Raw genomic sequence first — 23,170 nt, 5'->3', positions numbered from 1 at the left:
GCACAGGGAGAAGCCCGTGTACCACAGTGAAGGACAGCCCCCACACAGCACAGGGAGAAGCCCGTGTACCACAGTGAGGGACAGCCCCCACACAGCACAGGGGGAAGCCCGTGTACCACAGTGAAGGACAGCCCCCACACAGCACAGGGGGAAGCCTGTGTACCACAGTGAAGGACAGCCCCCACACAGCACAGGGGGAAGCCTGTGTACCACAGTGAGGGACGGCCCCCACACAGCACAGGGAGAAGCCTGTGTACCACAGTGAGGGACGGCCCCCACACAGCACAGGGAGAAGCCCGTGTACCACAGTGAGGGACGGCCCCCACACAGCACAGGGAGAAGCCCGTGTACCACAGTGAGGGACAGCCCCCACACAGCACAGGGGGAAGCCTGTGTACCACAGTGAGGGACAGCCCCCACACAGCACAGGGAGAAGCCTGTGTACCACAGTGAGGGACGGCCCCCACACAGCACAGGGAGAAGCCTGTGTACCACAGTGAGGGACAGCCCCCACACAGCACAGGGAGAAGCCCGTGTACCACAATGAAGGACGGCCCCCACACAGCACAGGGAGAAGCCTGTGTACCACAGTGAAGGACAGCCCCCACACAGCACAGGGAGAAGCCCGTGTACCACAGTGAAGGACAGCCCCCACACAGCACAGGGGGAAGCCCGTGTACCACAGTGAAGGACGGCCCCCACACAGCACAGGGGGAAGCCCGTGTACCACAGTGAGGGACAGCCCCCACACAGCACAGGGAGAAGCCCGTGTACCACAGTGAAGGACAGCCCCCACACAGCACAGGGAGAAGCCCGTGTACCACAGTGAGGGACAGCCCCCACACAGCACAGGGGGAAGCCCGTGTACCACAGTGAAGGACAGCCCCCACACAGCACAGGGAGAAGCCTGTGTACCACAGTGAAGGACGGCCCCCACACAGCACAGGGGGAAGCCCGTGTACCACAGTGAAGGACAGCCCCCACACAGCACAGGGAGAAGCCTGTGTACCACAGTGAAGGACAGCCCCCACACAGCACAGGGAGAAGCCTGTGTACCACAATGAAGGATAGTCACAACCAGAGAAAGCCCGCACACAGCAACAAAGACCCAGCACGGCCAAAAATAAATAAATAAATACATACTTTTTATAAAGAAAAACACCTAATCATTTTCTAGACTTTCCTGGTTTCTGTTGGTTGGTCATTAAAGAACTACTCTTACTTTAGAAGCCTTCAATTTTCCCTTTCCATTTAGAGATTGTTTCTCTGTTGCCTTTTTTGTTTCTTTTTTTAAGTTCATAAATTTATTACTTTTCTTTTTCATTAAAGTAGAATATCCATGCACTAAAGTGACTTAACCTTATCTGCCGCCTTTTGTTGTTTGGAGGCAGTGTGGCTCTGAGCCTCGGTCTCCCCATTTGCAAATGGGGATAAGATTATGTACCTTGCAGGATTGTTGTAAAGCTAGAAAGAACATCTATAACGCACCTAGCACAGTGCCTGGCACCTAGTAGGTGCTAAATAAATGTCCACCTGGGGGTGGGGGCATGGGATAAACTGGGAGATTAGGACTGACATATACACATTATCTATAAAATAGATGACTAATAAGAACCTGCTGCATAGCACAGGGAACTCTACTCAATGGTCTATATGGGGAAAGAATCTTAAAAAAAACAAGAAGAGTGGATATATGTATATATGTTTATATATAACTGGTGCACTTTGCTGTATACCTGTAACTCACATAACATTGTAAATCAACTATAACACAATAAAAAAACATTTTTTTTGAATGTCCATTTGGGGAAGATGGGCTCCCTTCTGCTCTCAGAACTCCCCTGGGTTCCTAAGCACTCTGGCTGCCCCTCCTTACCTTCCACCTGATCGTCAAAACCCCACTCCTTCCCCACACCTGGCTGATTGGTTTGTTTAGCTGTTAAAGTAGCAATCTTTCGTCCCCTCTTCGCTCTATTCTTAGAGGCAGAACTAGTCAGTGCTCCACCCTCGCAATGCCTTAGAGATGCTGAGACAGACTGTGTCTAATAATGGGACATTCAAACACTAGGATTCCAGCAGGATTTATTGACTTCCGGGTAGAGTACAGCTCCAGACAAACGTGTGTCCTCTTTCCCAGCATCCTTGCCAAAGCACGTGGGAAGTGATGGGGATCACCATTTTTTGTCGGGTGACCTTGGGAAATCACCTCTCTGTGTCATTGTTTCCTCATATGTAAGATGGATTAATAATAGAACCCAGGGAAGGATACAGGTTCCATGGGGCCTAAAACTTTTTAAAAATACCAAGTTATGAATATGAAATGGAACTTTAGAAGGAGGTCATGCAACCAAGGGACCCTGAAACCCAGGCTTCATTAGCTTAATGGTAAATCTGCATCTGATATAAGCACTGGGGTCATGATGAGGTTTAAATGAAAGACTATAAAGTGTTCCGCACAGTGCCTGATATTGTAGGCTATTGTAATGATAATTATTATAGATGCTGTGATAATTTGATAAAATCATAAATTCTATAAGTGAGATTACAAAAATAAACATATATAATAATTATAAAGCTCCCTCCCTTTCTCCTGTTCCTACTCACAAGTCCATCAGAATGCAGAGAGGTGAGTCCCGCCCTCAGACTGTCCTTCCTCAGGCTCTCTGCTCCTTAAAACAAGACCTCATTCTGCCCCAGCAGGTCCTCGTTCTCTCACCCACAAGAACACATAACTTAGGAGGAGGCCTGGGGATACACTGGGAGAGAAGGAATGTACGGGTAGGCTGAAGGCAAAGCCAGCACGGATGCCTAGAGCTGAGGGTCCCAGAGACAGCCAGCCAATCTGGAAGAGCCCAGGAGAATCCAGAACTTCTCAGAGTGTGTGTATGTGTGTGGGGTGGGGAGAGATAGGATCAGGTCCAGGGAGGCCAAAGGATGTCACAGAAATAGCAGGGCTCCTGACCACAAAGGTAAGCGTGGACATTCTGGTAAAGGCTGCTGGTTTCCCCCATACATTTTGATGCTGGGTGTGGTCAACCACAAGAGGCCCTTATCCTTTCCAGCAGGAGTCTGAAATTTGGGGACAAGGGTTACACAACTTCACACAATGGTATTTATCCCAGTGAATTTCCATTTTCTAGTTCCTCCATGTACTGTGGTCCCAGATTCCCAGAGTGGCTATGTGTGTGTATGAATAACTATAGGGAGAGGTGTTTGTTCAGAGAAAGTTTGGTGGTATAGCTCAGAGAAGGAAAGTGCTTTGGGAAACTAAATGCAGAGTCTATTCCAAGGTCCCAGCCCCACCCTGCAGCCACCACCACAGGGTGTGGTGGAGTGCAGCGAGGAGCACTGACAGAAGACCTTGCTTCCTAACTCCAGAGGAGCCACTGAAACCTAGGCTTCAGCTATTCTCCCCAGAAGTCTCCCGCCCCCGGGGATAAAATCTCTAGAGTAACCTAAATAACATCACTGGTCAGAGATGAGGATGCAGGGTTGGGGGACTGGAAGTGTCTGTTCTTCCAAACTCCTCTCCCCTCTCACAGCCTGGAGGTTCTCTTGTTCCAGGAGAGGATGGCGTTGGAGGGAGCCCCAGCCATGACTCACTCAGAGCTAATCCTTGGCAAATCCGTCACCATGGAAACTGCCAATCATCCATGCTTTTCATAGCTTAATGGAACATCTGCCAGGGGAAAGCCAAGGGATACAAATTGCCTGTCCTGCCTACTGTGTTTACACTGGAGCCCCTGGAAAACAGAGATAGCCAGGAGAGGCAACCCTTTACAGAGGGATGGTGGCCCAACTTTATTGCAGAGGGGGACCCCTTCCAGGGCTCGAAAGTGGGCTCTTGTCTAACACTCAGAAAAGAATTGTCAGAGGTGACATGTACTGACAAAGCAAGAGACTTCACTGGGAAGGGGCACCTGGGTGGAGAGCAAGAGGGTCAGGGAACCAAGGAGACCTGCTCTGCCATGTGGCTTGCAGTCTCGGGTTTTATGGTGATGGGATTAGTTTCCGGGCTGTCTCTGGCCAATCATTCTGACTCAGGGCCCTTCCTGGTGGTGCACACATTGCTCAGTCAAGATGGATTCTAACAAGGAGGATTCTGGGAGGTCAATGGGACACGAGTATCTCCTTTTGACCTTTCCCAAATTCTACCGGTTGTCGGTGGCTTTTTAGTTCCGTATTCCTTACCAGGACCTCCTGTCGTAAAATAACTCACAGGAATGGTTACTATGGTGCCTGATGAGAGCAGGCAGTTTCAGTCAGTGTGTTTCTCCTAACAACTCTGGTCACCTTCCACACCTTAGCTGGGTGACCTTCCGCAATCCTTCGTAAACTCCTCTGTGCTCATTTCCCAGATCAGTGATTCTCAACCTGGTTGGGCCCAGATCGGGGTGTGGAGGGTGGGGTTGGGGCCGGGGGTGTCAGGGAGGCAGAAAAGCACATCCCCTGAGAGGGGTGGGGTAAAAGAGGCCTGTGTAGACAGTTTGTTCAATATTATAATTTTATATTTGGAATATTACCAAACAATACCTTCATAACTTAAGCCACAGAAAATAAAGAAGCTTGGCTAATCTTCTTAGGTAGAATCTTTCTCAAAGAAAGGACCAAGATATTCCTTCTGGTCCAGGGAGACACAGAATTTCCAGTGTAGTAAGGTTTTCAGTATGATTAACAAAAACGAACATGGATTAAAAGATAAAAAGTTGAGAGTCACTCGCTGGACTGGCTGATCTCAAATGGTAGTCCAGCTCAAATTCTGGGCTCCTGGGTGGCATCTTCCAACCTCAAGGCACTGCTGATTCCCTACTGAAGGGTGAAGCACCAGAGGGAAGGCTTGTCACCCCGGGCCCTTCACTCAGGCCACGCGTTCCCTCTCTTACAAAATGCAAGGCCTGCAAATAAAAAGGAGGGAAGCCATGGGAGAAGCTTGGAGGGGACCTGACAGGGTCACGCACATAAGGCAACATCCTGGTGGTACTGCCTGCCTCAAAGGACCACGGCCCTGCTTCAGCTGGAGCTGCTAACCTGGCACCTGAAAGCAAGGATCTGACCTGGCATCAGGACTCCCTGCCAGGCCCAAGGAAACAGGCTCATGTGGGAAACAGGCCAGGCTCAGGTGGGAAGCCTCTTGAATGTGTTGGGGAGGGGCAAGGTGTGGGGGAATGGGGAGCAGAAGGGGCTAGAAAATATTTTCAGATGTTAATGTTAAAAATTTTCGAAAATTTTCTTCTTCGTGTATTTCATCCCCTCCCCCTTTCCTTTTCTGTCCATTCAAAAGGAACGTGACCTTTATTATCTTGGTGGAAATACGTGGCAGGGAAGAAGCAGACTTTTCACATTGTTTTGGTTTCTGTTTCTCAAAAGGCTGGGCCCTTAGGAGATTTTAGAGGATCTAGGAGAAGGCAATGGCACCCCACTCCAGTACTCTTGCCTGGAAAATCCCATGGATGGAGGAGCCTGGAAGGCTGCAGTCCATGGGGTCGCTGAGGGTCGGACACAACTGAGTGACTTCACTTTCACTTTTCACTTTCATGCATTGGAGAAGGAAATGGCAACCCACTCCAGTGTTCTTGCCTGGAGAATCCCAGGGACGGGGAGCCTGGTGGGCTGCCGTCTATGGGGTCACACAGAGTCGGACACGACTGAAGCGACTTAGCAGCAGCAGCAGCAGGAGGAGGTAGAAAAGAAGCTGCAGAGTGACTGGGGAGAGCATGGCGGGAACAAAACCTATTTGCTACATTGTTTGTAGGGCCCAGTGCAAAAAAAATGTAGGACCCTTTGTTCAAAATTTATTAAGAATTTTAGCAACAGCAAAGCATTAAACCAAGTGTGGGGTCCTTCTGAGCTTATGACCAAGTGTGAATGCATAAATTCATGCTCACTAAGCTGGCCCTGGACAGCAGTGTCGCCTGTATTAGAACAGAAGATTGCCCCTCACGCTTGGGCAGGAAGAGAAAGGCCCACAGGATTTGAACAACGGGGACCTGAGGCCTACTCCCTGGCAGCACCAGTGGGATCCAGCAAGACCTCAGGAAAGAAGGTCTGAGAGGTACACAGACTCTAGGCACGAGGTTCCCAGGTTCCGCAAACTTTCCATCCCCCAAAGTGGCTCGGAAGCAGCAGAGACCATAAACCTAAAGGGAGCTGCAGACAGGGCTGTGGGAGGGCCTGGCTCAGAGCACAGATGATGAACAGCCAGAGCCCCTGACACGCCCTGTACTTAGTAAGACCCTGAGACCTGACAGGCAAGGCAGAGGCATGAGGAATGACTGACATCAGTTCCCAGCCACCCTGGCAGCCTGAAGGCTTAGGTTCAGAGACCAACTCTTTCCACTTCATTAAGATGAAAGAAACGCATTGTTTCTGGCACACCTGGATTGTAGAACAGCATGCTACCTGCCATCACCGAGACCTAGCTCCAGTCTTCTTCCTGAGACCTAGCCTCAAAGAGGGAGGAGGGAGGAGGGGTGTCAACTCGGAGTTGCCTTAGTTACTCAGCTGAGAAATGAAGCTTGGGGCAGAGTGGTCAGGTGGTAGAGACAGAGGGAAGTGAGAGTAAAGGCGGGTAAATTTAGGAGGTAAAATTCACAGGACTTGCAGGAGAGGACTTGCAGGAGACTGGTAAGGAAGAGGCTTCCTCGATGGCTCAGTGGGTAAAAAAATCTGCCTGCAATGCAGGAGACACAGGAGACATGGGTTCGATCCCTTGGTTGGGAAGATCCCCTGGAGGAAGAAATGGCAACCTACTTCAGTATTCTTGCCTGGCGAAGCCCATGGACAGAGGAGCCTGACAAGAGGAAGGTGTCAGAAGTAACTCCCCATTACTAGCTCAAGAAATTGCGGGGATGAGGGTGCCATCCCTGAGATCAGGAGTGGAGGAGAACCAGTTGGGGCTGATGGGATGGATGGGTTCTGAACATGCTGAGTCTAGGATACCAAGAGAAGGTGTCAGGTAGGCACTTAAATACACGATGTGAAGCTTAGAGAAGTTGGGGCTAGAGGCATAAATCTGGGAATGGCCAGCATTGTGGGTGGTCCCTGAACAATGGGCATGAATGAGATCCCAAGGGAAACAGTAGGCACAGCCTGAAGAACCCCAGCATTGAATGGGCAGGCAGAAGAGGATGCCCCTATCAAGAGGGTCAGAGCAGGATGCTACATCATAGAAGGTACGAGAAATGAAGGAGAAAGTGGAACGCAGCTGAGAGGTCAAACACACTGAGAAATTTTAAGTACCCACTGAACTAAGTGGAAGCCACTGATGACTTTGGAAAGAACCATTTCACTGGAGAGAGAGGCCTGGAATTCCAAAAGGAGTGAGTGGACGAGTAGAGCAGGAGGCAGGAAAGTGGTTGGGAGAGCAGAGACTGTGGCTGTGCAGGGGAGAGAAAGGGGTGGTGGCCAGAGGGAGAAATGGGATTCAGGGGAGTTGTTAAATATGACTACAGTCAGTAATTTCCCCCCGCGTTTTAACAGCTTTACTGAGGTATAACTAACATACAATAAGCTACAAGTTTAAGAGTGTGACAGTCTGTAAAATTTGACAAGAACACACTTGCGAGTCCATCACCACAGTGAGAAACACATTTTTTCATCCCCCCAAATTTCCTTGGCCTCCCTCCTGCTCCCTTCACCTCCACTCCTAGGTATTAACTGACCTGCTTTCTGTCACTGTAGTTTGCATTTTCTAGAATTTTATATAAATGGATTTTTAAATAATTTTATCTTTTTAAAAAGGAACTCTCTTTTTGCCTGACTTTTTTCACACAGCAGCCTTATTTTGAGAGTCATCTACATCGTCACAAGTTATCAATAGTTCACTTTTTCTAATAGCTGATTAGTTTTATATTGTGTGGTGATACCATAATTTGTCTCTCCATTCACCCTTTGATGAGTATTTGAGTTGCTTCCAGTTGGGACTATACCAAACTAAGTTGCTTTGAACTTTCATATACAAGTCTTTATATGGATACATGCTTTTTTTTTTTCCCCCCCTCAATAGTAGATAACCAGGATTGGAATGGCTGGGTATGTTTGGTTTTTAAGAAACTGTCAAACCATTTTCCAAAAATGGTTGTCCCATTTTACGTTCCCATCAGCAATGTATGCAAGTTCCAGTTCCTCCAAATCCTTGTCCACATCTGATAGGGACAGTCTCTTAAATTTTCAACAATCTAGTAGCTTTTCCTCCCTTCTCTCTGGAGGAAGGCAGAAGGAAGAGGGAAAGGAGACAAAATCAGCTCCAGGACATCAACACTGCCTGGATGGAGAAAGAAACGTTTTTTTGAGTCTGTGTTCTGGGAACAAGCCCAGTCCCTAGTAAATGGTTATTTCTTGTGGAGCATTTGGTCAACACGTTAGCTTACTACCTTCTGGGCCTGGGACCCGAGCATGCAACAGGAGTTCTACCAGGACCTCAGCTGTGCAAGGCTCCTCTGCAGGCACCATGGAACGGGAAAGTGGGGGAGAGGACGCAGTCCTTGCCCGTGGGATCCTGATTTCACCCACAGCCAAAGTGGCAAGAAGATAAGAGCATTTCTCTGCCCCTGGGAGAAGACACGTGGGTTGGGGTAGGGGAGGGGGAGATTAGAGACCAGTCTGCACTCGATACAAGGTGGAAAGGGCAGCTGTCCTGTTGAGGAATCCAGCCTGCTTAGCCCTAAGAGAATATGTCCCCTCTACTAACTTGGCCAAGAGGTGTCAATATGTAAGTATAAGGGGTAAGGAGGATCAAATCATGTTGGGAGCCTTCAGGAATTATGAACAAGTAAAGCCTCTGTCAAAATAATAGATGTGTAGTTAAAGCTAAGGCTGTCTATAAAGTCAGGTATATACCCTATAAGCACATACAGGTCCATTATGATACTACATTTTGGGAACCAAGCATTTACTTATATCCCTAACATGATAATGAAAAAGAATGCCAGTACCTGTAGCTGCGGGGAAGAACACCCCGAAGACAGTGAAAAAGGACTCTCCAGGGCTGTAATCTGGCAGAGTGTTGTTCTGTAGCAGTTCTGGTGAATATCCAATAAAACCATGTTCTGAAATAATACCAAGAAAGCAAAATGAGCCGAGTGACAAGACATAGCACAAGTTCCCTAGATTACAGTCCCAGCTTTAAATAGTAAATAGTCCCAGCTTTAAATAGTAACTTTAAATAGTAAAAGGTAGGTATGATGTGGGGGGGGGCAGGGAGAGAACACAGAAGATTATAGAAACATCTTCCTTCCCACGTCTAGGGCTTGACTTTCGTATATATATATCTATGGATGTAGGTAAATAAAATGACATGAAGAAGAGAGTAGTCACCTCTAGCAAGGGGAGCTTTTTTTTTTTGCTTGTAGACTTCGGTACAGCTGAAATCAGTGAGCATGCACTGATGTGTTTGCTTTTGATTTAAAAAATTACATTAACTCCCTGCTCAAAAACCTTCCCATAGATTCCTATTAGCTACAGAATAAAGTCCAAACTCCTTAAGACAAGTGTGGAAGCTCCGCACAACCTGGCAATGGCCCACCGTTTCCTATTCGTGCTTTGCCTTCTCCTCTTCCCAGCAGTCACACAGACCACTCTGCCCAAGAAGCCCCCTAGTACCCATTCCTGTGTCCCCTGCTTCCAGACCCTTCCCCACATCTCTGAACATCAATATGGTGCTCACTCTTCAAGCCCAACCCAAACACTGCTCTCTTTGGGCTTTACATTAACTCCCTGATCAGAATCCTCCTCCTAAGTGCCCTCCGTGACCAGACTCCTTGGGGCTACAGATCTGCTCTTAAACACCTCTGTCCCCCAGGCCCAGCCACTGTGCCTGCCACACAGCAGGCAGGGTGCAAATATGGGTCACGCTGAAAGAACCTTGCTCTTGGATCTTTTGCTTCCGTGCTTTCAGTCTGATGGTTCAGAGACTACTTTATAGCAGAAACATCTCAGATCTGATTTCTTCAAAGAATTTTAAACATTTTTTACATTGCCTTAAATGCAGTTAAGAGGTTTCACTCCTACAGATACTGCTTTTTTGTCAAAGGGGGTCACCTTGAACAGTATCTGTGGATGTGTTAGTGGGCTGTGGAATTTTAAGATACAAGTCCAGTGTCCTTGGGCTCAGAAACACGCAGGATATCCAGTGTCAGTTTTTAGAGAATGAGTTGGTTTGTTCCTGCTCACTCTAGTCCACAACTCGGTCTTGATCTTTTTCCCTCTATCCCCTCTGACATGCAAGATGAGCACTTAGCCATTAGTCTCTCCATAGCTGACCCCCAGGGCTGTGGTGACAATCCCCTGCCAGCCTGTCCTCCACCACCCTCGGGGCTGAACTTCACCCCGAGCTTCCATCCAGTAAAGAGTGCTGGCTTGCTGATGAGTCCGAGATCACGGGCACTTCTCATGGCTTCCAAGATTCATATCTTCATAGGAAAAATATTTTTCAAAAAAAACAGTAAAATGAAAGCTCAGTGAAGCACAAGGAACCCTGGGGAGTCCAGTCAGGACTTAAAATCATTGTCAATCGCTCTCTTTCTCCTGAACCTTAGATCCCAAGGACTGTGCAGCATTTCCGAATGGTTTGGCGTCTTCACAGCTGGTCCTCCCCTCATTAACAGAAAAGCAATAATAGCCAAGTTAACTTTAGTTTATCCGCTGGCTGACCCCACTGACTAGACTTTCTGAGGAGAAAACCAGCCCAGCCTGCCTTGGAAGGGAGCTTGGCCAAGCTGGATGACACACAGGTCTGAGCACATCTGAGCACAGGGCTGTGCGCTGGGCAGGCAGGCTGTGAGGATCAAGAACACTTCATCAGGCTCCACGGATCCTGGCTCTCCCCGAAGCCACCCTGACACGGGCAGGCCTTTGGTCACCAGGCCTGAAGGGCCTGGCCCTGGTCAGCCTGAAGGGCCAGAGGGATCTCAGGCGCTGTAGATGAGTCACTGGGAAGCCTCTTCTCTTTCTCCATCATCCCACCAACGAGATCCACAGATTGAGCGGATGAGTCACTTGGCTTATTTGAGGCGGCAGGGGTGGGGGCGGGGTCCCTCCTCTGCAGGATGATCACAAATGCAGCTCTCACACGCTCACAAGCACACGCTCATACTGACAACTGCTGCTGACCCCAGCCCTTTCCCCCCAAGTCCAGTCCCGAATTGTTCTCAAGGAAATCTTAACTTCGACAAGAACTTTATCAACAGAGATGCTTGTCAATGAGTTATTTATAATCGTGTAAGTGGGGAGTGTCTAAATGTCCAACTGAAAGGTTGAGGTATTTTAAATCCTTATAAAGACTTACTAGTGCCAAAGAAACCTATCCATGTTACATATGACATATATTAAGTAAGAAATTGGATACCATTTATAGAATAAATACAAAAAAAAGTTTTAATGTATATATGTAAAAAAAGCAAATATACCAAAAACTAATTGTTGTTGTCTGTATAATGCAATCATGGGCAATTTTTTTTTAAATGTTTAAAAACTTTCCATGTTGTCTGTCATGAGCATAATCCACTTATCATCAAAAAGTAATGCCTTTTGTAAAAACAAACAAAACATCCCACAACTGAAAGCCTACTTTCTCCAGATAGCTTTTCTATTAACAAATTTATTCCTTTTTTTTCCTTTCCATTTATACTCTCCCTGTTTTTCAAAATGATACTTGCCCCATTTTTCAAAATAAGTAGCTTATGAGAAAAACATAAGATAGGGCAAGTAAAATAAGGGGCAAAAAAGAAACAGAAGGAAAAAAAAAAACGAAATTGAGCAAAAGATAGGGAGGAAATACCTACAGCCTCAGGTATTTGAGGTAAGACCCTGCAGTGACTTTCCTCAAGCTGGAATTCAAGGCCTAGAGAGATCATTTCTGACACAGCCCAGTCCAGCAGGGGTGGGCCTCACGGCCACCATTCACACATGCCGCATTCTAGTGGACGAGAAGGAGGCCTAGGCTCGCATGGTGGACCTGTCTAACTGCCTCTGCCCTTACCTTCCCGGGGCCCTTATGACTTCCATCCACTTGACAGTCCCCCACATCATGCTCCCCAGTCCTGAGCTAGCCCCACAGAAGACCTGGCCTTCATCCTGACTTCTGGGGCCCCAGTCTCTTGCCCACAACCCTAACCTCTGGTCCAGCTGGACCCAGGTCAGGCACTGATGTCTCAGAAGAATTTGTACTTAAGGCATGGCCTGAGGTCCGCTGGCCACATCCAGCATTGCAGGGCTGAGTAGACACCACCTGCCACGGCCTCTCACAGTGGGTCTTGCTGCCTGATTTGCTAATTCTTCTAGTCATGGCCCCATTTGAGAATCTGATGAAAGCACATTTTGCATTCCATTGTGGGGGTTCCCTGAAGCCTCCCCAAGGTTCAGGACCTCTATGCTAGGGGCTGCCTCTGTACCTGAGACTTCCGGCAGGCCCCACCTAACCTATGATGTCTCAAGTCCCACCATGCCGTGCCTTGGGGTGAACAGAGGCCAACATCTCCTGCTGTCATCTCTGCCAGGCAAGGCATCTGCATGCATGGGGACAGGGCAGGTCCCCCAGGGACATCCCGGGACACTCCCTTCTGAACACAGTGACAAGTCATCAGTTATTAAGCACCTCCTCTGTGCCAGTCACTGGGCACCAAGTCCTTTACAACATCATCCTTGATCCTTACAACTACCCTGCAAGATCAGAGGTGAGCAAACCAGGCTCATGAAGGTGAAGAGTCTTGTCCAAGGTCACACAGTAGACCTGCCTGTATGACAGCCCTGGCGTCTCCTCTGGGAGGCCAGTCTTGAGGTCCCCAGGTCCCCAACACCACCCTCCCACACAGAGGGATGCATACAGCCGAGGTTTCCTTCAACTCCGAGAGAAACGCCCCTGAGGTCATGGCATCTCCCCTTCTCCACCTCTGTGGGGACCACGAGGGTCTCCCTGTGGAATGCCATATGCACTAAGGGGTGTGTGCACAGCTGGGAAGAGGCAGAGCCCAGCCTCCACCCCAGGTCTGTCTGAAGTCAATGGTTTCCATCTACCATAGCAACTCCCTGCAATTTATCCTGAGTTGTTTCCCCAGAGATGTCTAAGGTGAGTGTCTTCGCCTCTGTGGGCCCTTCAGAGACTCTGCTGGTAACAAGAGGGCTCCGGCGCTCTCAGCTGATGTCTTCCAGCTCTGCGAGGCCCAGAATGCCCAGTGCCTGCAGCTGCTGCATGTAACTATATCTGGGTTTGACCTGAACATCTGCTTCTGTATCCACAGAAAACATTATTTGGCCCCACGTGAGTTATGAGCTTTTAGGAAGAACAAAGATAGAACAGAGTGAGGAAACAGAAAACATGATGAAAACCAGGCAAGAGCAGGAGGTGGGAAGACACTTGAAGGCTGGCCTTCCCCCTCTGCACTCAGGTATCACAGCTTCCTGTCACCATAGGAAGCCCCCTGCAGGGTCAAGGATCTGCTCCCAAGGACTATCACAGGACCCTGCCTACCTCATCTGGGCCAAAGGAGTCAAGCACTGCTACAAACGGCAGCTCCCTCAGGCTGGGCTGTGCCCTCTGGGAAGGTGGCTTCCGGGAAACTCTGTGTCACCCGCCCTCACTGCCCCTGGGGTCCGCTGAAATCAGAGCAGGCAGAGGGAAGTCATCCCCCGCCTCCACCATGGGTGTCAGATGGCCACTGCTGACTAACTTGGAAAGTGAGATATCTAAAAACGACGCTGGCACCGGGGGCCCTGCCATCCCTCTGATAAGCCCAGGTCGGGTCGGGGGCTTCCCACCCAGTTTTCTTCTTGGCTCAGGTCCCCCACCCCTCGACCAGCAAGACAGCCCTTTCCTGGGAACGACAATGGGAGAGGCCGGTCCAACCAGGAATAGAAAGAGCAGAGGAAGGGCCCAGGGAGAGGAAGGCGGGAGGGGCATGTTGCCCGGATCCTAGGACATCACAGGAAGAGCAGCGCTGCAAGGAAAAGGAAAGGAGAGGCCGAGCTTCTGGGAAGGGACACACACACACCAAAACAAGGCCTGGGGGCGGGGAGGGCGCGAGAAGGCCACCGGGCCTCAGAGGATCCCAGAGGAGCCGGAAAGTACAGTAGGGTGAGCAGTAAGGGAAAGGTGAACGGGGGGCCTTGACCAAGGGCCCCGCCTCACCCTGGACACTCGCCCCTCCCAAGAGCCTCCTCCGCAGCAGAGCCCACCGGGAACCCGGGATGGTCTGCTCATTGCCCGGCATTGCCTTGATGGCTCTGGGACTCTGTCTCATGGGGACAGAGACCTGCATTTGGGGGGAGGGACAGAAAGCCTAAAATGGCCTAACAAAGACAGGTCAGTGCCAAGGAGAAAAGAGGCATGTCCAGGCCTCATCCTATCACTGAGGCTCTCACAGAGCTCCTGCCACGCAGCCCTGCACTTACTCAGATATGGCCCAATCCCAGCAGGTCCAAAGTGGACACAGACGGGCAGTCTGGCGAGCAAGCGCCCAGGGGCCTGGGCTGCTCAGTGGAGTTTTCTGCCTCAGGGCTTTGGTGTCAGGTCTGGGAGCTGCAATGGGTGAGGCAGCCTCAGTCCTGAGAGAGCAAAATGTGCCCAAACTGAGCTCAAAGAGGGTAGATCTGGGAGAAGCCCAGGCTATTCTTCTCCTCCCTGGGGTGGAGCATGAGGCCCTGGGGATCTCTGGGAGGAAGGGAAGAACCGTGACAGGACGAAGAAACAGGACACCTGGGCTCACACTCTGGTTCTGCCACAGACTCACTGTGGGACTGTAAGTGAGCCCTTCTTCGAAATGCAAATGATAACTCTGTCCACCTGGGATGGGCACCTGGGATGTCCAGGTGGGGATGTCCCCCAGGGATGAGAGTCTGCAGTCTAAATGAACCCAGGTGATGTAGATCACACTCTCAGTAACAGGTAAACTAAATTCTTTTTCAGAACACTTCTAATTCTGAAAGCCGCCAGTCAGAAGTCCATTCTCAAGACTCAGGGCACATCATCCAAATGCACCACTGATCTCCAGCAGCTGATATAAAATCCCAAACTAGCTTCCAGAGCTGTCAGTGCTGCCCTCTACCTCTCTGTTGTTGTTCAGTCACTCAGTCGTGTCCAATTCTTTGCGACCCCATGGACTGCAGCAAGCCAGGCTTCCCTGTCCATCACCATCTCCCAGAGCTTGCTCAAACTCATGTCCATTGAGTCGGTGATGCCATCCAACCATCTAGTCCTCTGTTGTCCGCTTCTCCTCCTGCCTTCAATCTTTCCCAGCATCAGGGTCTTTTCTAATGAGTCAGTTCTTCACATCGGATGGCCAAAGTATTGGAGCTTCAGAATCAGTTCTTCCAATGAATATTCAGGATTGATTTCCTTTAGGATTGACTGGTTGGATCTCCTTGCAGTCCAAGGGACTCTCAAGAGTCTTCTCCAACATCACAGTTCAAAATCATCAATTCTTCAGCGCTCAGCCTTCTTTATAGTACAACTCTCACATCCATACACGACTACTGGAAAAACCATAGCTTTGACTAGATGGACCTTTGTCGGCAAAGTAATGTCTCTGCTTTTTAATTTTCTGTCTAGGTTTGTCATAGTTTTTCTTCCAAGTAGCAAAGGGTAACCTCCCTGTTACCCTTCACCATCTCTGTGGCTATGGATACCAAGTGTGCTCCAGACTGTGAGACAAGGTCACTACCACATTTTTCGTCCACTAATGAAACAAAGCAATTATGAATTACAAGTCCTGCCACTAGGTCTTAGAGTATGACAGTCACGTATACCCTCCATTAATGCAGATACTAAAAGCTTCCTGGTCTAATTCACTGGTCTGTTTTTATAAGTGAGGGAACTGGCTAGAAGCCAGCTACTCGAAAGGCATGAGAGTTGAAAGTGGGAACGGAACCCTGGCTTGGAGTCCCATTTGGAGTCCCCAAAATACTCCTCGTTTGCTGGATTCTCCCATTGATCTGGGTCGTAACAGTTCTAGTCCACGACAGGTGCGCCATCAGAAATACTCCGAAACTGAACCAGATCAGGTTGTACTGACTGGAAGGAGCAATAATGATGGGTTAGGAAGAGATCCCTCCAAAGCCCCCGCCCACAGCATGGATTTCCTTCTCCACAGGACTTCTGTTCCATGAGCTAGGAGCCTTCCCCAGACCACAACCGCCTCTCTGGCTTCAGCCCTGGTGAGTTTGGTCCTCCAAAGGGAGGGTGGAGAGAGGATGTGAACAGGGTTTCCAGCTCCTGGGCCCCCACCCAGAGAGAAAATACACAGAGGGAAGGCTGGGCATTCTAGCAGTGGCCAGAAGGGAAGTCTGAAGTGGAGCTGAGCCTGCCCAGAGGGCGTGGGGAGGAGCAGCCTGGAGCCTCCAGGCCCCTGGGGGAAGGCCTCCGCCCTCAGGACAACTGACTGGCAGGAACAGCCGGAAAAGCCCCCAGGGCCAGGCAACCCAGGGCATGAAGGGCCTGGGTTGGGGGGATGTCAGGGCAGCCCCCTTGGGAGGCAGTGGCTTAGTTTCCAGTAAGAAGAGAAGCTCCTGCCAACCCCTACAATCTAGGACAGCAGTCCTGGAGTTACTCCTGAGAAAAGGAGCTCTCACTTGTGAAACGGGGCATTTCTAATATCCGAGAAATTGTTCCATCCTCTGACATCGGCTCTATTTTACATGCTTAGCAGGACTTTTTTTATAATGGCCTTGGGGTCAAGTTGAGATGAGAAGAGATTTTTCACCTGGAAAAGTCTACAGAGCAGAGGATTGTCAGATGCCCTAGGAAATTTAGGAATCCGCAACTCACTTGGACCCAAGAAACAAAGTGGAGTCTTTGGATAACAACCAGGATTGCCACAAATTGCTGAGCAAAGGTTTGTGCCAGGCACTGTTCCAAGTGCATTACATACTTTCGATCAACAAGATAGGTGCATTTTTCAGGTAACGAAGCTGAAGCACAGAGAGGAGACAAGATTTGAATCAACCCTTGGCTGCTGGGGTCAGAGCTCACCCAAGGCTGCAGGGAGTCTGAGAGGGGGGCCAGGAGCCCAGCTGGACAGGCTGGGGCCAGATGGAAGGGACTGCAAAGCCCCCAGCCTCCAGCCTGCAAAGCCCCCACTGGCTTACCCAACTCTGCTCTCAGCTCAAAGGAGCACTGAGAAAGGAAAATCTGGCCTTCTTATCTCCTGGGGGAAAGGAATGCACTCTCCAGCCAGGATAAGTGGCTGTTTTGACAGGAAGTCTCCACCCAGGCTGTGGGTTCCTCCCAGCCACCACTTATTCCTTCTGGCTGTCCCTGCCTCTGGCATCCTAATTCCCATCCTACCTAAACCCCAGACACTCCCGCACACCCCCCAAAATAATCCAACCCCACTTGGGGTCCCCCACATCGACTGTCTCCGCATAGCCCCGGCCTCTGCGGCGGGTCCAGAGTTCTGACCTGGGAGTCAGTCCTCAGCCCCGCTGTTGCCTGGACACTGTCTCCAGGCAGGCACTGAGAAGGGGGTGGGGGGACAAGGGGTCCCCCTGCAGGGCGCAGTCAGCATCCCCGTGGTTATGCAAGCAGGGTCGCCCTCCTGCCTAGCACCATGCTGGAAATATCTGGACTCCACACACCCCAGCTCTGCAGCCAGTGCAGTTCTCGCTTACCGCAAGCCCTACCCAAGAAAGAAACGCAGGGGATATTCTCTTAGAACCCCACGGCAGAAGATTTGTATCACAGGACTATAGCACGCCAACACCACAGGGGTCCAACAAGGACTATGGTCCTTACAGTGCAAGTCCATTGTACAAGTGGGAACGCCAAGGCCCCAAAAAGGAGACCCCACGCCACACAGTCAGCAGCCGGTCAGGCAAGACCAGAAGAACCCAGTGCAGCCAAGCCCCCTCCAACGTGTGCCCTGCTAGGCACCCATCTCTCTGTTGTCACTGCCTGCTGCCTGCCGCGTCAGGGCAGGAACTATGCTGTTCCATGTCATGATATATCTCATTGCCTAGAACCAGGGGGCAAGCAAAAAAAATTATAGTTTATTAATAAACAATAGAGGGACCTCCCTGGTTGTCCAGTAGCTAAGACTCCACTCCCAATGCAGAGGGCCTAGCTTCAATTCCGGGTCAGGGAACTAGATCCCACCTGCTGCAACTAAAGATCCCGCATGCCCCAAGGAAGACGAAAGACCCCATTGCCACAACTAAGTCAAATAAATAAATATTGTTTAAAGTAAAAAATAAACAATGGAAACAACCCAGGTGTCCATCAACAGATGAGTGGGGAAACAGCACATGGTCTACCCAGAGAGTGCTATTCAGCCATCGAAAGGAATGAAGCACGGACACTTGATACAACACGGATGAATTTCAAAAACACATTAAGTGCAAAAAAAAACCACAAAAAGACAAATACTATATGATCCATTCATATGAAACATCTGGAATAGGCATATTCACAGAAACAGAAAATAGAACAGAGGCTATCAGGGACTGGCAGGGGAATGGAGAGTTATTTTTCTGTAGACACAGCTTTTGTTTGGGGGTGATAAAAAATGTTTTAGAAGAAGACAGTTGTGATGGATGTACATCACGGTTGATGGAGTAAGTACCACTGAATTGCACACTTTAAAACGGTTAAAATGGCAAATTTTTTGTCATATATATTTTGCCACAATTAAAAAAAAAAAGCGCCCCCTGCAGGGACCACCTGCAGCATCCTTGTTTCAGCCAGGCCGTCTCTGCTTTGCAGATGTGGAATAGAGGATGCAGGGAGCTTCCCAGCCAAGGCAGAGCGGAGAGGGAGGAGCGAAGCCACAGGTGCAGACTAGTCCCAGATGCAGACTCCAATTCTCCCACCAAAGCAAGCTGCCTCCTCAGATGAAGCAGATGAGTGAAAGCCTCAGCTCTCAGCCACTGCAAGGCGAGCACTGCCCCACCCCCCCACCCCACAGTGAGCCATCTGCTCATGCACAACCCCTCCCTGGAGGAACTGGGCAGAAAGTCCCATGTTCTCAGGAGTTCAGGCAGAAACCCCAGCTCCTTTTGTTAACATCTAGACCTTACAAGGTTTTATTCAGGCATCATGGGCTGGGTTGTGGGACTTGGAGGAAGAGCTGTCCAGAAGCACAGACTGTGGTTTCTCAATATCCACCATGCCCAGACCGCATGGAAAACTTCCGCAAAGTCAAGGATGCTATTGTCTCAGTCTTGTTTTTGACACATGTTCTTGCTTTCAATATTCTGCTGGTCACTGGCAACCTGGGCCTGGGAGCAGTGTCTAACACAGGTCCCACTTAATAAGAGCTGGCCTGGAATGAATATGCCTTTAACCTGGGCTGTCCTGGGCAAGTGCGAAGAAAAAGGAGGCCAGGGATGCTCCTCTGGGGCACTTGGATAATGTGTCCCTACCTGGTCTTGGGCCAGGGGTGTCAGTATCAGCACCACCCGAGAGCTTGTTAGAACTGCAGCATCTCCCCCTGCCCCGACCCTGCAACTGGCACCTTCACCATTACAAGATCCCCCAATCTTGAAGCTTGAGAAGCACTGCCTTGGAGCATAACCCCGGGGCCTCCAGAGAGACAGTCATCCAGGATAAACAATGTTAATAATTATTAAGCACCCACTTCGTTCAGGCTATGACAGTAGGCCTCTTATATATATTATTTTATGCTCTGGCAACCCAGTAAAGTAGGCATTATTACCTGATTTTCAGAAATGAGAGTGGTCAGAAAGGTTAACTTGACCAAGTCCATGCAATGAGTTACAGCTGTCCTGGAATCTGAACACAGAGGTCTGAGTCCAAAGCTACAGCTCTGACAACTATGTAAGTGTGATGCAATCCTTCAAATGGGGCCAACAGGTTCAGCCACTTGTCAGTTCTCTATGGGGCCCAGAAATGCACTGGCCAATGCAGTCCCCAGAGAGGTGTTCTAGGGGCTGCGGTGGTGCTTGGTGCTGGCTGGGCTCTGGGCACTTGTGTGCTGGGATTGGACTACCTCACGGCAGAGGGCTCACTATTTCTTCAGGATACGTCCCTGAAGATGAATTTGCATGGCCCAGCTCCCAGCAAGCATTAAGTCTGGGACTGGAGAGACAAATAAATTAGATGGTGAGCAGGCTTAGGGCACCTGTGCCACAGGCTCAGAAACCTCTGGCCCTAACCCCATCTGAGCCCTGGAGTTTATGACCTGGGGCTTCATCTCCTGCCAGCCCCAAAAGGCAGCACTCTCCTGCCAAAGGCCCCCATAGCAAACTTCACTCTCCCTTCCAGCCAGCACCCACAGGCTCCTCAGGTCACAGAACATGGCCCAGCCCAGCCAGTCCTCTCTGCACCACCCACAGTCAGCCTGAGATTCTCTGTCTGTAGATGGCTGTCATTCCCCACCCAAACATGAGTGGCCTGAGGGCCTGTCTCTTGCCTCTGTGTCCCTCTCAGACCCACTAAAACGAGTCTCAATCCAGTCAGTGCTAGCTGCTCAGCTGTGTCCGACTTTTTGTGGCCCCATGCACTGTAGTCTGCTAGGCTCCCTTACCCATGAACTTCTCCAGGCAAAAACACTGGAGTGAGCAGTCATTCCCTTCTCCAGGGGATCTTCCCAACCCAGGGATCAAAGCCAGGCCTCCCTCATTGCAGGCAGATTCTTTACTGTCTAAGCCACCAGGGAAGCCAAGTAGGTGCCCCCCAAATGCTTGAGTCTGAAAATGCCATCATTTGCCCTCTACAGCCATGCTGAGGGCATCTGGCTCACCCTCCACAGCCACGCTGAGGGCATCTGGCTCACCCTCCACAGCCAGAGGACTCCCTCCTGCAGTGAGGGGAGTACCAGGCCCGCAGGGCGGAACCAGGGGTACAGGCAGGATGTGCTAATCCACCCCTCAGGGTGTCACCCTCCACCTCCTTGAAACTCCTGGCTGTTCAGGGCTGAGGCAGGCAGCCCAGCAAGGCGAGGGCCCTCCCAAGCCAGTGACTTCATGCTTCAGGCATCCATCCCAGGGAGCTGTCTGGGGAGCCTGGCGGGCCAAGCCCCCTCCTGCTCACGGAGCCGGAGCCGACACAAGGACAGAGCCGGGCAGCATTAGCTCGGGTTTCCTTCTGCAGCCATGACTGGGTCCCCACGGCCTCCTCAGCCTAGGGGTTCCTTTCTCTGCTTTCCACAGGCAAAGCCAGAAAATGAAAAATAATGCAGTGGAGAAGGTGGGAGAGTTTTGGAGCTGGGGGCCTGGAATTCTGGGCAGTCAGTCATTCTCTTCATCAGAGGCAGACTCAGAACAAGAGGAAGGCCTGAAGGTGCCTGTCCCTGTCCTCCTCCAGCCAGGCAGAAGTCAGGATCACAGCCCCAGAAAACTTCCTCCTGAGGGCTGAACCCCAAAAGCCAGGAAGGCAGGGCACCTAGAGTTTTATGACCTCTCTCTACCAGAGAAATGGTAAATGTTCAACTCAGTTGATTTAAAAACAAGAGTCACCAACATAAAGCACTATTTTTTAAAAAAGTTATTCCACAGGTAGAACAAATAGAGAAATGTGCTTTGCTTTCTACTTGGACTGCAAGGAGATCAACCCAGTCAATCCTAAAGGAAATCAGTCCTGAATATTCATTGAAAAGACTGACGCTGAAGATGAAATTCCAATACTTTGGCCACCTGATGCGAAGAACTGACTTACTGGAATAGACCCTGATGCTGGGAAAGACTGAAGGCAGGAGGAGAAGGGGACGACAGAGGATGAGACGGTTGGATGGCATCACCGACTCAAATGGACATGAGTTTGAGCAAGCTCCGGGAGTTGGTGATGGACAGGGAGGTCTGGCATGCGGCAGTCTGTGGGTCGCAAAGAGTCAGACATGACTGAGCGACTGCACTGAACTAGGTCAGTCAGTGAGCAGAAGGGAGATGGAGTGGATGGCAAGGAGGGATGACCAGATGGACACAGAGAAAAAAGAGGGGAAAAGATTGGGGAGGAAAAACACAGAAAAACAGACAAACCTAAAGGAATAAAGAATGATGCAGGAAGGAGAGAGGAGAGAAAGCAGGTCTGCTTTTAAGGAATGCTGGAGATCTCAGTTCTGTTGGTTTACAAAAGTTTGGAAATCCTTATCCAGACCTGAGCCTTTGTTTACAATTCTTCACTGTTCTAATCCTTAAAAATCCCTCCGTTCAAATCCTTAATCTTTCCCTTTTCAGGGTCAGAGATTCCTTTGAGAATCTGGCAGTAGTCTGAACCCTCTCCTAGAAAAATATACATATTCACATAAAATTTTACCTGCAATTTCAGGGGTTCATGGATCCTGTTAAAAACTATTTATTCTAGAAGTTCTACTATGATTGAGAGACACGTAATGACCAAAGCAAAAACACTCCCACTGCCAAATTAAACTAAGATAAGGGAGGAGGTGTTGAATCTTGTGTGTATTCAAGCCATCATGTCAGGCTTTTAATTATACCATTTACTTCACTGATAGAATTTTGGGGCCTAAACACCCTTCTTTTGTTACTACCCCATTGGTGGTACTAAAAGCAAGGTTCCTTATTCAAGGAGCTAGCTGTGTGTATGGATGGCTATTATGCAGTAAAAGGTCTGCCTTTGACCCAGGCCACAGTGTCTGTGCTTACCTTGAAATTAACCCTTTGCAGATTGATAGGATTATTAAATTACACATATGCAGTAGTAGTTCCCCAATCGGAATGTGTATAAGCATTAGCAAGGTACTGATTTAAAATGTAGATTACTAGGCCAAAATTTGAGAATCTTATTCAGACTTTTTTAATGAGCTTCTTTCTAGGTGATTCTGACGCAGGCAATCTCCAGATCACACTCTGAGACATGCTCTTCTTGTAGAAGATTGCAAGCTTCTGGCCCAGAAGATGTGCCGATTCCCTGCTCATTGTGGTGGTCCTCCTCGTACACCAGGGGTGTCACCAGGCACGTATGGAGGGCTGGTCTGTGACTAGGTTTGGACCACTGCATCAGAAAGGCTATCTTTACAGGGTATAAAAGGCAGGTAAACCATATAGGGCATAACAGGTATAGAGCCAAGTGAAACCCTCGAAGGGCCTTTGTGGCTCAGTGGTTCTCAAATCTGTCAGCACAGAAAGAATCACCTGGAGTGCTTTTATGACTCCGTCTCCCAGGCCTCAGGCCAGTAGGGAATATATATGACACTATTGATACTAACGGTTTCCCAGTGGTTCTGACACATAGAGCTTGTTTGTTGATGGTACCCAAAGGCCAGAG

At 49.7% G+C, this 23,170-nt stretch overlaps 1 protein-coding gene across 3 annotated transcripts in view; it reads right to left on the bottom strand.

The window, feature by feature from the left end:
* SLC12A8 (solute carrier family 12 member 8) overlaps window positions 1-23,170 on the bottom strand; it is a 144,361-nt gene that overhangs the window by 51,820 nt on the left and 69,371 nt on the right. For 2 of the 3 annotated variants that reach the window (XM_086402061.1, XM_086402042.1), the window contains exon 6: window positions 8,934-9,047. In XM_086402061.1, coding sequence (XP_086258187.1) covers window positions 8,934-9,047 — 114 coding nt within the window. Of the gene's footprint in view, window positions 1-8,933; window positions 9,048-14,385; window positions 14,506-23,170 lie in introns of those variants that run through there. The other variant, XM_086402052.1, reaches the window with a different exon arrangement.

This window comes from Bos grunniens, chromosome 1, assembly GCF_055505025.1.
Source record: "Bos grunniens cultivar Pamir isolate PY7600 chromosome 1, Bosgru_T2T1.0, whole genome shotgun sequence".
Lineage (NCBI taxonomy): Eukaryota > Metazoa > Chordata > Mammalia > Artiodactyla > Bovidae > Bos > Bos grunniens.
This window is presented reverse-complemented; position numbering and strand designations above follow the sequence as displayed.